At 40.4% G+C, this 16754-nt stretch overlaps 2 protein-coding genes across 13 annotated transcripts in view; one reads left to right on the forward strand and one right to left on the reverse strand.

The window, feature by feature from the left end:
- The window catches only part of LOC144288551 (uncharacterized), a 200659-nt gene that overhangs the window by 59394 nt on the left and 124511 nt on the right, over nucleotides 1–16754 (reverse strand). The gene's annotated exons all lie outside the window — the stretch shown is intronic.
- TMEM168 (transmembrane protein 168) overlaps nucleotides 571–16754 on the forward strand; it is a 30878-nt gene continuing 14694 nt past the window's right edge. The window contains exons 1-2 of one of the 2 annotated variants that reach the window (XM_077856118.1): nucleotides 571–710; nucleotides 5150–6403. In XM_077856118.1, coding sequence (XP_077712244.1) covers nucleotides 5276–6403 — 1128 coding nt within the window. In that variant the 5' untranslated portion in view covers nucleotides 571–710; nucleotides 5150–5275. Of the gene's footprint in view, nucleotides 711–870; nucleotides 1018–5149; nucleotides 6404–16754 lie in introns of those variants that run through there. The other variant, XM_077856119.1, reaches the window with a different exon arrangement.

Raw genomic sequence — 16754 nt, forward strand, 5'->3', positions numbered from 1 at the left:
GTGTACGGGCTGGGGGGGATGGTGTACAGGCTGGGGGGGATGGTATACGGGATGGGGGATGGTGTACCTGATGGGGGATGGTGTGCGGGTTGGGGGGATGGTGTGCGGGCTGGGGGGGATGGTGTACGGGCTGGGGGGCGGTATACGGGCTGGGGGTGGTGGTGTAAAGGCCTGGGGGGCCGGTGTACGGGCCGGGGGGGGCGGGGGGCGGGGGCCCTGGAGCAGGCCGGAGCTGGGAACTCCGTGCTGTGGGAGGTTCAAGCCCCGGGCGGTGATCTAGGGAGAGCCGGGGCGGCGGCCGGGCTGGGGGGTCTCCGGGCCCCCGTGCGGCCCGTCCTGCAGGTGCTGCCCAGGGCGGCGGCGGCGGCGTCCGGGAGACCTGGAGTCCCGGGTCCGGCCGCGGGGGGGGGCGGGGGGCGGGGCTCGGAGGAAGCGCGGCGCGCCGTGACCCGGGCGGCGTTCCGTACCGGCGCGATCCGGCGGCGGCAACATGGCGGCCGCGCCCGGGCCGGGCCCCCGGAAAGTTTCCACCGAGGCCGGCCTGCGTTAGTGCGTGCGGCCCTCGCCCCCGCGCCGCGCCGCGCCGCCTCCCGCCGCGAGCCTCAGGCCGGGCCCCCGCGCCCCCCCCGCGCCCTCCCGCCCCCCCCCCCCCCGCGCCCCCGCGCCGGCTCCGGGGGTTGGGCGCGCACGGGCGGCGGCGGCCGAGTCAGGTAGGGGGGCGGCGGGGACTGGGGAGGCGGCCCCCGCCCGGCGGCGCCCGGGCTCCGCCCCGCGGGCTGTGGGGCCGAGGCTGCTGCGCGTCCCCGGGAGCACCTGGGGGGCGGTGGGGGGGGGGGGCCGAGGTGGCCGCGAGCCTCCGGGCGGCAGGGGCAGGACCGGCCGCGGGCGCCTCGGACCGAGAGCCTGGGTGCTCGGGGCCCTTGGCTCCCCGTCGCGGGCCCGGGAGTTAACGTGATTCCTAGAGCCGAAGCCCCGAAACCCCCGACCTCCCGCGACCTCCCCCGACCTCGGTGCTCGGTATGGGCCTTTTCGCTTTTGATGCTTCTTCCCGCAGACGGGACAGAGGCAGCTGCGGCCGGAGCCCGGGCCCAGGGTGCAGCGCGTCGGCGAGCAGGACCCGGGGCAGGACACGGGAGCGCCGGCTGCGGGGCTGAGGGGGGCTGAGGGAGCTGAGGGGGGCTGAGGGAGCTGGGGGAGCTGAGGGAGGGCTGAGGAGGGCTGAGGGGGGCTGAGGGGGGCTGAGGAGGGCTGAGGGGGGCTGAGGGAGCTGAGGGAGGGCTGAGGGGGGCTGAGAGGAGCGGAGGGGGGCTGAGGAGGGCTGAGGGGGAGCGGAGGGGGGCTGAGGAGGGCTGAGGGGGGCTGAGGGGGAGCGGAGGGGGGCTGAGGGAGGCTGAGGGGAGCTGAGGGAGGGCTGAGGGGAGCCGAGGGGGGCCGAGGGAGGGCTGAGGGGGGCTGAGGGGAGCTGAGGGAGGCTGAGGGGAGCTGGGGGAGCTGAGGGAGGGCTGAGGGGAGCCGAGGGAGGGCTGAGGGGGGCTGAGGGGAGCCGCCGCGCGCGCCTCTGTGACCAGTACCTGGCATCGGCATTAAACACAATTATTTCTTCATTAGTCTATATTCGTCTCATAGGTGCTTTTTGAACACTCACTCGGTGCCAATTTTTTTTTTTTTTTTTAAGATTTTTATTTATTCATGAGACACACAGGCAGAGGGAGAAGCAGGCTCCACGCGGGGAGCCCGACGCGGGACTCGATCCCGGGTCTCCAGGGTCACGCCCCGGGCCAAAGGCAGGCGCCAGACCGCTGAGCCACCCGGGCGGCCCCGGTGCCAAATTTTCTGCTAAGATACACGTACATGGTGTTAAAGACAAACTCTGAGACTTTGTGAATCCAGTAGGGAGGGACTGCAGACATGGAACAGATGACCAGCAGCATTTCGCTATTCTAGCAGCAGTGCAGGGGCCGTGTAAATGGGTCAGGGGCAGCCTCACTAAGAACTTGATTTGAGGGAGACCTGAAAAGCAGGAGTGAGGCAGGTGTAAGGACTGGGATGGAGCCCTGGAGGAGGGAAGGAGGGCACCTGCGAGGGGACAGCGGTCATGCAGTTCAGAGCTGAAAGTGGAATACAAAGTCCCAAGAGGAAGAGAAAGGAGGCAGGAAAGTTGTTCACCTCCAATTGAAAAGTTTTATAAGGACTCTCGACTCTGTTGCTTAAGATGATGGGAAACTGTTGGAGGGTTTTGCATAACAGCGACCTAACAATTTTTTTTTAAAGATTTATTTATTTATTTATTTATTTATTATTTTTTTTTTTAATTTTTTATTTTTTTAATTTTTTTTAGACATAGAGAAAGAGAGGCAAAGACACAGGCAGAGGGAGGAGCAGGCTCCATGCTGGGAGCCCGATGCGGGACTTGATCCCGGGACTCCAGGATTGTGCCCTGGGCCAAAGGCAGGCGCTAAACCACTGAGCCACCCAGGGATCCCCCTAACAATTTTTTTATTCTAAAAGGAACACTTGTTGGAGAAGGCCAGGCTCGACCACTCGATGCAGGGAGACATTCAAGCATGAGATGATGGCAGCCGGGATTAGGATTTTGACTTTGGGGCTGGAAAAAAGAAACATCTCAGATGTGTCCAAGAAGAGTGGACAGGACTCGGTGGAGACTAAATATAGGTGGTGGAGAAGAGGAGAGTTAGAGTAGTATATGGGGTTTTATAAAACAGACTCTGGGAGTTCCCTTAGCAAATGGACTCTTCTGTGCTCTGTTTTATCTGTCTCATAAGTAACTTCTCATTGAATCAAGTAACAGCAGACCAGTTGAAAACATTGGGATGCTGTGTGGTCTTACTCTCTGATTCAGCCAGTTTCTCCTTTGAAGAAGTTTACAATGTGGAAAGACTTGTATATTGGCTGTTTAAGAATATTCAACTATGTTGATTTTTGACAGTGGGGTTGCATATATTCTATGATAAGGATGTTATGGATATGATTTACAAGCTTCCCTTTTTTCCAGGGTTTTAATATATTTTTTAAAGATTTATTTATTTATTCATGATAGGGAGAGAGAGGCAGAGACATACAAGCAGAGGGAGAAGCAGGCTCCATGCCGGGAGCCAGACACGGGACTCGATCCCGGGACTCGATCCCGGGACTCCAGGATCGTGCCCTGGGCCAAAGGCAGGTGCCAAACCACTGAGCCACCCAGGGATCCCCCAAGGTTTTAGCTCTAAGAGTGAACAGAGCTGATGCTTTATTTGCATCAGGTAGATTAATATATGTTTGTCAGGAGGGGAAGAGAGAATAATTGAAGACCTGGAAATAGACGAGATTGCTCATGGAAGGTGTATAGCAAGAGGAAAGCCTCGACCTGTGATTGAACATCCAAAGGATGGATTGAGAATCGAGAGTCTGCAAGAAGACTGAGAAGGAGAGGTCAATGAGTTAGGAAGAAAATCTGGAGGTTGGTCTTTGAAAGCTAAAGGAAGGGCAGGTTTCAGAAGTTGAGAGGAGTCAACGATGTCAAAGGTTGTGAAGAAGTGCAGGATAATAAGTGAAAAGTACACATTGGTTTTAGGAGCTTATATCATTTTAGAATTTGCCAGAGCAGTTTGTTGTTTGGTGGGAACTGTCGTTAAGTGGTGTGAGAAGTGAGGCGGTCAAAGCTGTCAAGAGGACAGAAGGTTGAACTTGGAAGAGAAGACGGAATTGAGTGAAGATTGCTTTTGTTTCTGGGATTTTCGGAGGGTATTGTTTTTAAAAAGAGCTCTGCAGATGTTTAAGTGCTAATGGATAAGGGAAGAGTGGGAGTTTGAAGAGCGAGGAGATTGTGGAGTTCTGGAAGAGGTAGGGGGGAAAAACTAATCAGTATGGCTAAAGATTTAGCCTTAGGTGTATCGGGAGATGCTGGGTAGAGTGGGTCTGTGGTGTTGGAGACTTAAGGAGGTTCACTTCTGACACCTGGTTGCAGTCATCTAGTGAGAATGCAGGGAATGGGAAGTGAGATTTGAGGACAAGGAAGAGGGGTTGAATAGTTACGAAGACTGACAGAGTGTTGAGCAAAGAAACAGAAAGCTGTCATTCAGTGGCGTTGTTCCCCAGCCCAGTGGGTCATTAGGTGTTAATTCCAGGTTATCATGTTTCTGTCAGGCTGTCTTTTAGTGTCCTGTTAAAGTATAAATAAGCTGATCACAAACAAGTCATTTTTTGAATTTTTATCTCCATGGACATTTAGTGTAACCATGAGCTGTTGAATGGATCAATTCTTCTGAAACAGTATGCCAGAAACTTTGAAGAATTATCTGATAAAGCATTTTTTTTTACCACTGTCATGTTTTAAGTACAACTTGTGGGAGCAAAGATTAAGATAATTATCTGGATCCTTTAACAAATAGTTAACTTTTTAAAAGTATGAAGTTCTTAATTTACAATAAATACTGGTTAGCATTCTAACTTCACAATTTTGACTAGAAAGTTCAGGAATTGGTTTGCTATAGAGATGGTATTTGGATCTACAAGGAGGTTTGATAACCCAAGTAATTTAGTAGAGATAAAAGTACAGGGAAAATTACACGTCAACTTTAGGGACTAACTTTAATAAAATTAAACTTTACTTCTGGTAAGTGGATTAGTTAAACAATGTGAAGACTACGGATTTTCTATCTTGTTAGAGCTGCCTTGTAAAAAAGATGCAGAGGATTTTAGGCAGGTAAGAATGGTCACTATTACTGGATACTAGTGCTTTTCAAATCAGAGGTAGGTTTTCATCATTCAGTTTATCTGCGGAGTTGCTTTGATTGTGCCGAATCCATGTACTACAATCTAAGCTAGGTTCAAGATCTCATATTCGCATGTAGTTGAAACACCAACCCTTAAAGTAAGAAAGGCTTCTAGTCTTTGGAAAACCAGTTTCACTGTTTTTGGTTATTTAATCATACTATCTTAGCATATGTTAAGTAGAAGGCACTGTCATTTTTGTTAGGATAAACTGAGTTTTTAAACCAGAGACGGTTAACCGTTAAGAGACATGCAAGTCAAATTTAAAACAGAGTTTCAGAAGAAACTTTCTCACTTATTATTTTGTACAAAGAAGATAAATATAAAAGGTAAATTATATAAAACTAACACTGACATATTTTTTTCTTCTTTTTAGAGCACTATAAATAATTCCACCAGAGGAAATGCTGAAATAGGAGTTACGGATACATTGGATTTGCTGGATGAAAAACAAGCAGTTAATTTTTGTGCCGTGGGGAGAAAGCCCAAATTGCCAGATTACATGTGTAAATCACTGCGTTACTGCTTTAGTCATTGTCTGTATTTAGCAATGACGAGACTGGAAGAAGTCAACAGAGAAGTGAATATGCATTCTTCAGTGCGTTATCTTGGCTATTTAGCCAGAATCAATTTATTGGTTGCTATATGCTTAGGTCTCTATGTAAGATGGGAAAAAACAGCAAATTCCTTAATTTTGGTAATTTTTATCCTTGGTCTTTTTGTTCTTGGAATTGCCAGCATACTCTATTACTATTTTTCAATGGAAGCAGCAAGTTTAAGTCTCTCAAATCTTTGGTTTGGATTCTTGCTTGGCCTCCTGTGTTTTCTTGACAATTCATCCTTTAAAAATGACGTGAAAGAAGAATCAACCAAATATTTGCTTCTAACTTCCATAGTATTAAGGATATTATGCGCTCTGGTGGAGAGAATTTCTGGGTATGTCCGTCATCGACCCACTTTACTAACCACAGTTGAATTTCTGGAACTTGTTGGATTTGCTATTGCCAGCACAACTATGTTGGTGGAGAAGTCGTTGAGTGTCATTTTACTTGTTGTCGCTTTGGCCATGCTGATTATTGACCTGAGAATGAAGTCTTTCTTAGCTATTCCCAACTTAGTTATTTTTGCAGTCTTGCTGTTTTTCTCCTCATTGGAAACTCCAAAAAATCCAGTTGCTTTTGCATGTTTTTTTATTTGCCTGATAACTGACCCTTTCCTTGACATTTATTTTAGTGGACTTTCAGTCACTGAAAGGTGGAAACCCTTTTTGTACCGTGGAAGGATATGCAGAAGACTTTCAGTAGTTTTCACAGGAATGATTGAGCTTACCTTTTTTATTCTTTCAGCATTTAAACTTAGAGACACTCACCTCTGGTATTTTGTAATACCAGGCTTTTCCATTTTTGGAATTTTCTGGATGATTTGCCATATTATTTTTCTGTTAACTCTTTGGGGATTCCATACCAAATTAAATGACTGCCATAAAGTATATTTCACACACAGGGTAGATAACAATAGCCTTGATAGAATCATGGCATCCAAAGGGATGCGTCACTTTTGCTTAATTTCAGAGCAGTTAGTTTTTTTTAGTCTTCTTGCAACAGCGATTTTAGGAGCAGTTTCCTGGCAGGTAAGCATATAGTTTGTTTATGATGTCAGTGCCTGTGATGTGTGATTAAATGCTTCCTTCAAGGGTTAAATGATCAGAATCAAAAAGTCAAGTTCCTGATTTCAAAAGGAGATCGTTTTTTGGTGCTTATTTTTGTTCATGGAATTGAAGTACTGAATGAATATTGACAGTATAATTTAGTTTGATCTCTACCAAAGAGGTACCAAAATGTTAGGAATACTCAGCAAGTGACTTGCCTTCTGCTTTCTAATTGTTCCTTAAACACTGAGATTAAAGATCCTTAGAATATTACATTTGAAGGGTGCTTTGAGATTGCACGTTAATCCTATCATCTCACCTAGGAGGAACCTGAATGCCCAAGAAGACACATCCAGAGTCTCTGGTACTAGCCTTAACAGGTTACCTAGCTTCTATCTAATCCACTGGTCTTTTCACTACAACGCATTTTTTTTATATAGCCCCTTCCCATTTATGTAAAAGGTGATTAGATAACGTATCAGTTTCTTAATTACAGATTAGTGGCTCTAAGAAAGAAAAAAATGGGTTTTATAATACATTTGCTGCCCATGAAATGTTGAAGACATTAAAAAAGGTCTTTTGTAGACAAAGATATTTAAATTGCACGGTTGGATTTTATATTAAGCTTAGTCTTCCATTTTTTGAACATTTATTGATTGCGGTGTATGTCAGATATTCTACTGGCTGCTGAAGATCTCAAGATGAATAAGAAATGTCGGCCTTAAGTCACAATCTGTTGGGCTAGGGAAGAGGCAGGCTTGTAAACAATTACTACAGTGTGAGAAATGTTGTAATTTGAGTATGTCAGATTAGGATGTAGGGGAAAAAGGAAGGTCATCAATGCTTGGTGCAATTTTCCAATTACTTGCTACAGAGTGATTTCTAGATGTGTTTGAAGGGAGATGTAGAGAGACTTGCCTGGGCATGGTACCTTTTTGTCAGTATGGGCTAGGGCAGGGAGCCTGTGTGGGAGTCAACTAAGTGATAAAAACATCGTGGGTGTTAACCTGAGGCTGTCTTCCTCACTTTCCTTGCCAGTGCCGGGGACTATCAGAATCATGATGATGATGATGATGATGATAAGAAGATGATGTCAGAAACTCTTAAAAAAAATTGTGCTTCTTTCCCTCACCTTTCTCTCGTCAGCTCCTTTTCCGGCTGTAGCCACTCCCCAGGCACACTCCTCAGCCTCATTCATGCTTGACACCTATCCAGACCATCAGATCCTGTCAACCAGTTACTTTCTAAGCCACCATATCTTTCTTGTTTTCTTACACCAGTGGCTTCAACTCTGGTATGTACACCACTGGAGGTACACAGAAGCTTTCCAAAGAATAGGTCAGCAAAAATAATTTTAAGAGAATCAATTTCCAGATTCTGTCCTTCCATTCCACATTTATTTATTTTATTTTATTTTATTTTATTTTATTTTATTTTATTTTAGTTGGTCTACTTGAGAATGCCTCTCAATTTAAGTGGAATGCTAGCTCATTGTGGTTTTAATTTGTATGTCTCTAATGACTAATGATGCTGAGTATCATTTAATGTGTGTATTAGTCATTCATTTATCTTTGTTTTTGAAATATCTATTCAAATATTTTGCCCATTGTTAAATTGAGTTATTTCTCTTCTTGTGATTGAATTTTAAGCGTTCTTATATTATGGTTATAAGTCTTTTATCAGATGACTGGACAATGTTTTCTCCTAGTCTGTGACTTATCTTTTTTTCTTAGTGACCCTTTTTTTTTTTTTTTAAAGATTTTTTTTTTTTATTCATGAGAGACACAGAGAAGAGAGAGGTAGACACAGGCAGGGGGAGAAGCAGGCTCCATGCAGGGAGCCCGATGTGGGACTCCATCCTGGGACTCCAGGATCACACCCTGAGCCGAAGGCAGACGCTTAACTGCTGAGCCACCCAGGGATCCCATCTTAGTGACACATTTTGAAGAGCACAGGTCTTTAATTTCACGAAGACCAACTTATCAACTTTTTCTTTAAGTACTGTGTTTTTAATATCCTATCTAAAAAGTCTTTGCTCAATCCTAGGTCACAAAGATTTTCTTCTATAGTAGTTTTCTTCTAGTGGTTTTATTTTAGCTTTAATAATTAGGTGTAATTTTTGTCAATGGTATGATGTAAGGATCTAATTGTTTTAAAATACAGCTAACTGTTCAGGAAAAGACAATCCTTTTCCCTGTTGAATTGCCTTGACACTTTTGTCCAAAATCAGTGAAATATAAGGCTTTGTTTCTGAGCTCTCTTTTTTTGTTCCTTTGATCTATATGTCTGACCTTATACTAGTACTATGCTGTAAGATATTTTCAAATTTCCCTTGAAGTTTCTTTTTGACCTTTGGGTTATTTAAAAGTTGGTTGTCCGATAACTTGACCTTTGAGGGATTTCTCACATTTCTTTGTTATTGATTTCTAATTTACTTACATGTGATTGGAGAACATAGTATGATTCTAGTCTTTTATTAAGACTTGCTTTGTGGCCCGACATGCATTTTATTCTGGAGAATATACCCATGTTCACTTGAAAAGAATGAGCAGTCTGCTGTTACTGGTTAATAGCAGCTAGGTCAAGCTGGTGATTTTCTTCCTAAATCTATATCCTTGCTGATTATCTGTCGATTTCCATCAGGACAGAGAGGAATATTAAAAATTTTAATTATAAATTGATAAAGTGACATTTTCTTGTTTCATGTACTTGGGCTTCTCTTCCAAGTATATTTTGAAATATATCCAAGTATATCTTTAATTACTATACCTTCTTAATATATAGACCTTTTTCTCAATATAATAAATAGCCTAGTTGAGTAGTACAGAAGAGACCTTATGGCTTACAAGACCTAAAATATGAACTCTCTGGCTCTTTACAGAAAGTTTGCCAACTCCTGTTGTAAGCCAATGCTTCTCAACCTTTAACATGCATTGAAATCATGTGGGGATGTTAAATTTTGAAGACTGAAATTTATTTTGGGAGAAAGCTTGAACAATTAAAGGTGATACAGAAACTCCTGGTCAAAAGTATACCCATTGAGTAACAAGGTATTAATTTAGCTATTTAAGACTAACATGCATCTACCAGAGTTTTGTCTGCATTCCCCAATAAGTTGCTATTTGGTAACTGCTGCCTACCATGTAGGCATTGTGTCTTTGATGCAATTAAATTTAAGACTTAATCTTCTTTTTAAACATTTCTCAAACTATGCTCTGCCGAGTATTCTGTGAGATGTTAATGAGTATACTCAAAGAAAAAGTGTTCAAAGAGAAAAACATTTCCAAACTTACCATGAAATCCTTGCCTATACCCCTCATTATGCCTCATTAACCAGCTCCCCCCACCACACCTATTAACCTCTGTGTGAAACATAATTTAGGAAACACTCCACTGGATTTATAGAAGTTCCCACCCTTTTCACTGATTGAAGCATCAGAAAATTATATAGTGAAAGTCAATAAATTAAGAGTTTTATAAACTCAGGACCATTTTTGGTATAACATCATTGTTAATCCAAGTAAATCCTAAGCCCTATCTCAGATTCTTTTAATTAGATCTTATTCTGTAGAAATTGAACAATTTTTAACATTTCTAAATGATATACTGATTAGCGTTTTAACAATATATTCTAAACCCATTTTTTCACAGTCTTGTGAGCGTAATGCTCAAGTGCAAACATATTTTCCATTGTCTCATTAAAATTTCATTTAATGGATTTACACTGGAAAATTAGCTCCACTGATTGGGAGGGGGGATTGGCAGAGACCCTGTGTGGCAGGAAAAAAAAAAAAAAAAGAATTAGGATCAGTGAGAGTAGAGCTAGCTTGAAATCAAGTATAGCTTGACTAAAGTGTTAGTCTTACACTTAGAACAGCAATTTTTTCCCTAATATCTTGTTGAGAATATAAAGAGAACTTGAAATAAGTTGATGAGGATGCCTGGGTGGCTCAGCAGTTGAGCACCTGCCTTCAGTCCAGGGCGTGATCCTAGAGTCCATGGATTGAGTCCCACATGGGATTCCCTCCATGGAGCCTGCTTTTCTTTCTCTCTGCCAAAGTCTCTGCCCCTCTCTCTCTGTCTCTCTCATGAATAAATAAAATCTTAAAAGTTAAATTAGAAATAAATTGATGAAATAGAGTTGAATACTGTTCTGACATGGACAGCCTAAAAATGTTAAAAAAAAATGTGGGATCCCTGGGTGGCGCAGCGGTTTGGCGCCTGCCTTTGGCCCAGGGCGCGATCCTGGAGACCCGAGATCGAATCCCACGTCGGGCTCCCGGTGCATGGAGCCTGCTTCTCCCTCTGCCTGTGTCTCTGCCCCTCTCTCTCTCTCTCTCTCTGTGTGACTATCATAAATAAATAAAAATTTAAAAAAATATATAAAAAAAAATGTTGGAATAAAGGGAGCAGTTGGGAATGTAGGATGATAGATTTCATTGAGTTAATGACCTAGCAGGAATTTGGAATTAACAAAACATTTTATAGTAGGCTTATTTTTTAAAGTATATTTTTAAGGAGCCAAATGTACTGTTATTTTACTACTTAGAGTAAAACCAAACAAAAGCATAAGCTTAATCTGCCTTGTAGAATACATTGTAGCTTAGACCTTAATTTCCAAAAAAGGGCTTAGCTACTTTTTCTTATTTTAAGCTTATTCACATATTAATTTTGGTTTTGTTAGTTTTACTTAGTAATATACAAACTTTTTTATTTACCCTTTTTTGTATATAATTCTGCAGTTTTGACAAATACAAATAGTTGTGTGGCCGCCATTAACACAATCAGAATATAGAGCAGTTCCATTACCACCCAGAGTTCCCTCCTGCCCCTTTGTAAGTCATGCCTTTCTCAGTCCTCAGTGGCGGCAACCACTGATCTGTTTTATCCCTAGACTCTTCTTTCTTGTTTTTTTTTTTTTTTTTAATTTTTATTTATTTATGATAGTCACACAGAGAGAGAGAGAGGCAGAGACACAGGCAGAGGGAGAAGCAGGCTCCATGCACCAGGAGCCCAATGTGGGATTCGATTCCGGGTCTCCAGGATCGCGCCCTGGGCCAAAGGCAGGCGCCAAACCGCTGCGCCACCCAGGGATCCCAGACTCTTCTTTCACAGAATGTCCTATACATGAAATCATACAGTATATAGCTGTTGGAATCTGGCTTCTTTTACTTAGCATAATTCGTATAGATTCATCTATGTTGTGTGTATGTTTTTTTGTTTATATTGCATAGCAGTATTCCATTGTATGGGTATCTCACAGTTTACTCATTTCTCAATTGAGGGATGTTGAAATTAGTTTTTTGGTAATTATAAGTTGCTAGAAACATTTATAGACAGGGTTTTTTGTTAAGGTAGTTTTTTATTTTAGTTGGTGTGGGATTGCTGGGTCATGTGATAAACATGAATCGTTTTTAACTTTTAAGAAACTACCAAACTGTTTTCAAAGTGGTTGCACCATTTTTGCATTCTCACCAGCAGTGTATAGGAGTTCATTTGCTCCACATAATAACCAGTACTTGGTATTATCTGTTTTTTAACCATTCTAATAGGTGTCTGGTGGTAATTCATTTGATGTTAAGTAGCTTTTCTTTTGCTTACTTGCTATAGTAGGTCTTCTGTGGTGAAGTACCTATTCAGATCTCTTGGCAATTTTTAAAAATGTGCATTGCTTGTTTTCTTAATAGTTCTGAGGATTCTTTATATATTCTAGATGTAAGTCCTTTATCAGATATATGACTTGGAAATATCTTCTCCCAGTGTGTGGCTTATCATTTCTCTTACCATGTTTTCTGAAGAGCAGTTTTGCCACAGTCCATTTTATCAATTTTTTTTTTTATGAATCTTTTGATGTCCTGCCTAGGAAATCTTTGACTTCATTTAAATAGAATCTTATCTACTCTCACAGGGATAGCTTTATTTTTTCCTTAGTTTTACTGAGTTTAATAACATTCTCAAAATGAGTCAATAGTATCATTCTAAGTCATATCCATTAAAAATCTGGAATTTACCATTAACTTCTGTTGTGTTCTATTCATAATCTCATTCTAACTTTAAAATGGAACATTACAGCTGATGTTTCCTGCAGTTTGTATTATGTTCATTCAGTGTACTATTGCTTTCCTCTTTTATCCTTTTTTTTTAATAAGTCAATAAGACAGACTTATACAGTACCACATTTTGTGCTAGTGTTATTGCTTACCTATCGGCTTTTCAGAAATTGTGATAATTGATAATTCATATAAGAATAAAAGGGAAGGAAAGTATCCAGATACCCCCCATGGCTCACTCTTATGTTTGATTCTCTCTGATATCATTCATATGAGGTTTAATATACCTTTCCTTGCCAACCATTGTCATTTGCAGATTCCATGGGAGTATGATGCAACTTTTTGTAGAATACTTTTGACCCAAACCAGAAAACCCATAATCACAGTTGATTTCTCTATAAAGGAAGCAGTGGCAATCACTGGGTGTGACAGATGGAACAAGATCAGCCTCACATCCAATGAAGGGATGAAATCCACAGATGTAGCAGTTTCATTTCTAGCAAGATGGGAGGATCAGCCATATTACTTCACTTGGCATGGGGAGCAGGGAGTTTTCAAATCTGCTGCCAAAACTAGAAGTGCACATGTTTCATAATTTTTTTTTTGTTGTTTCATTTCTCTTTCTAAAGTTTTGAGCTATTTTAGTCTAGATGAGGGGGGGGGACACTAATTCTTTTTAGCTTGAAGGCATTCTTTTAATTTGATTTTTTTATCATTTCTGCCAGAACCCTATGAAACAGGAGTACTTTTTTTTTTTTTTCCTCCAAAAGACCAACAAAGGTTCTAATTTTGTTTTTCTTGGAGTAACAAGGTTTTTCTTCTTTTCCCCAGATGATATTCTAAGCTTTAAAAAATTTTAATGACCATAGAAAATGTTTTCCATAAGATTTACTGTTTATTTACTATTGTCTATGTGCTATACACTGTTCTGTGTACTTTGTGTGTTTACTTAATCCTTATGACACTCTGAAATAGGTACCATTATTATTCCCATTTCATAGATAAGAAACATGCATGAGAGAGAAAGAAACTTGCTCAAAGCTATAGAGCTGGTATGAATCCAGGCAATCTGCCTTCACAGCTCTTAACCACTTTACTTAGTTCCACGTATTTTTAGAGTTGGAAATGAGCATAGAGATTATTTAATGTAACCTCCTTATTCTGCCAACGGGAAAAGTAGAATTCGGTAGACTTCCTGAGTTTGATTCCCATGCCACCACTGTTTCACCTTTATCAGGATTGTTATCTAAAAAAATGTGTTTTTGCTATCTGTATTCTGAGATTACTCAAAAGAAGAAAAGAGATTCCTAATGCATTTACTAGATCTTTAACTCTACATCAGTATCTCCTACACAGTAAGTCATTTAGCTTTCTGTTGTCTTGCTCATAATGACTTCATTTCAATTTAAAAATGCTTCACTGCAAATTACAGCTACCATTTATTGTACTAGCCATATTTCACATATTTCTAATCTATACTACAAGCTCACAAAATAAATTGTAGTCCTCTTTTATAGGTTGTGACTCAAAAGGTTAATTTGCCCATGTACACACAGATGGTAAATGGCTGAACTAGGATAGAACCAAAGTCTAACTCCAAAGCTTAAGTCTTTTGCACTGGACCCTATTGCCTCTGTATAAACAGTCATTTGACTTTAAAACTGTGAGGTAGCTTTCCTAATGTTCTTAAAATTTCCTCTACTGAGCAGATTTTTGGAGGTTGCCCATTGTTTCTTAAATATGGGTTTCTCATATCAAAGAACATAATATCTCCATTTATATATTGCTTTGTAATATACATATTATATATTGTTTTTTAGCTGGACTTCATTTTCTTTAGATTTTCACGTGTGCTGTTCCCCAAATCTGCTTTACTTAAGATGACTCATACAAAAATACTTCTAAACAATAATTTTATCCCTTATGTAAATGCCAGATTTTTAAAAATGAAATTCCAACATTGTATATTGCATAGAGATTTTGTTCCTGTTACCTGAGAACTTTTATGATAGGAACGTGTTGAATGTTTTGACCATGACTTGAAAGCCCAGCTGAGCAAAGAATAGCTAGTAGCTATTCTAGAAAAGAATATTGCTTACAGTTGCTTATTGGTCTGCTAGTATATTCAGATTCTGTCTGCTTTGAAATTTGCATCATGTCCTATAGATTGTAAGTGCTTTGAGTCATTTGGAGAAATGAAGGAAGAAAAGTACCTGTATGTAATAGTTTTGATTAAGTAAAGTTGATCGTATTTATTATAGGAAATTGTTTAAAATACAAGGACGCACTGAAGTCACAGATAACTTTTACAGCTATAACTGTTTGCATGCTAGTAAAATTGAAGCTTTCTGAAAGCGGCAAGTGGATGAAACATTCTAAATTTATTTTTTCTCCCCCCGGATGTATTTACCATCCATTCAGTTAAGATTACTAAGTTTTTGTGTTGCCAAAGTGCTCACTTTTGTGTGTGTTATCTTAATAGTGTATTTAAAACTGTTTTTTAAACTTGCTTACTCAAAATAACCTAATACAAATATTTAATGTTTTTTTTCTGTTAAATTTGACTTTTAAAAATTAATGACAACATGAAATTATCAACTAAGATTATAACAGATCATCTGTTGTATATGAATTGTTGTCAGTAAACCTCTGAATATCTGCTTTAGTCCTTTTAAATATTATCATCTGTGTTATATAACTGACAGGAGAGTATTGAATAACATTACTATCAGTTAACATTTTAATTGGAATTTTAAATTAGTTAATAAGGCTTCCTACTTGAGTCATGTACAAAGTGATTTGCAATTGAAGTTTATCATTAATGTAGTTCATTGCTAAATTATAAACTGTGCAATCCTTTATTCCTAATGGTAAAACTGATAAGTTTTAATTTCACAATAAAAATCTTAGTAGGTTTATAAAATCCTTTAAGGTAGTAAAGAAGATAACCACTGGTATTGTATACACATGGATATATGTATACATGCACAGGCTAAGTCAGTACCCTTGACATAATTTGATAGTAAGGGTAATTTTATTTATTTTTTTATTTATTTATTTTTTATTTTATTTATTTATTCATAGAGTCAGAGAGAGAGAGAGGCAGAGACACAGGCAGAGGGAGAAGCAGGCTCCACGCAGGGAGCCCGATGTGGGACTCGATCCAGGGTCTCCAGGATCACGCCCTGGGCTGCAGGCGGCGCTAAACCGCTGCGCCACCGGGGCTGCCCCGTAAGGGTAATTTTAAATTTTTCTGGGCCACCTTTCAGAAATGGGAACTTCCATTCCTTTGGCTGTAGGAAATTAGAAAGATGAGGAGCTAGCAAATTAATAGTCTTAAATAAAAGAAAATGATTTGATTATTTTTCATTTTGTTTAAACACTTTTTCATGGTACAACATTCTATTACAATTTACATGTCAAAATTTAGTTCCCCACTGTACAATATCAAATTCCTTGCTTATGAATTCTCTTTATGTATCTATATCATGAAATTTCCTAGTAACTCTTAGTACAGAAAGGCTGTTTACAAACCTGAACCTCTCATTCTTGCTTCTAGAAACTATCTTGATTTTAAGAATAATGTGCAGGGCCTTTTTTAATTTTTCTTAAGATGGTGCTATTTTTCTGTAATTCCATTTTTTAAAATCCTATGTCTGTATAGCAAAATAAGTGAATATATATGTTTGTAAGATTGAGTAGACCAGCTTTATTTAGCCAGAACATTTTTTAAAAATATGTGCCTTTAATAAGTGAGACAGAGACAAATACTGCATGATTTCACTTATATGTGGAATCTAAACAAAACAGACTCTTAAATAGAGAACAAACTGGTACTTGTCACTGGGGACACGGATGGGATCATGGGCAAAACAGATGAAGGGGATTAGGAGGTAAATACTTCTAGTTATAAAATATGTCACAGATGAAAATATAGCATATGGAATATAAATAATACTGTGATAATGTTGTATGGTGACAGATGGTGACTACACTTATGGTGGTGAGCAGTGAGTAATGTATGGAATTGTTACATTACTATGTTGTGCACCTGAAATTAATATAATATTGTATGTCAATTATATTTCAATACGTTTTTAAAAATGCCTTAAAAATATGCCTTTAGGCAGTAATGCACTTTCCTTTAGAATCCTGCTTCACATAACACTTTTCTGGCCCCTGAAGGCTTTTGTGACCCTTGCTATAAATTATAGCATAGTGAATTTTTTAGTTTTTTTCTTTTTATTTATTCATGAGAGAGACAGAGAGAAAGAGGCAGAGAC

Source organism: Canis aureus, chromosome 18, assembly GCF_053574225.1.
Source record: "Canis aureus isolate CA01 chromosome 18, VMU_Caureus_v.1.0, whole genome shotgun sequence".
Lineage (NCBI taxonomy): Eukaryota > Metazoa > Chordata > Mammalia > Carnivora > Canidae > Canis > Canis aureus.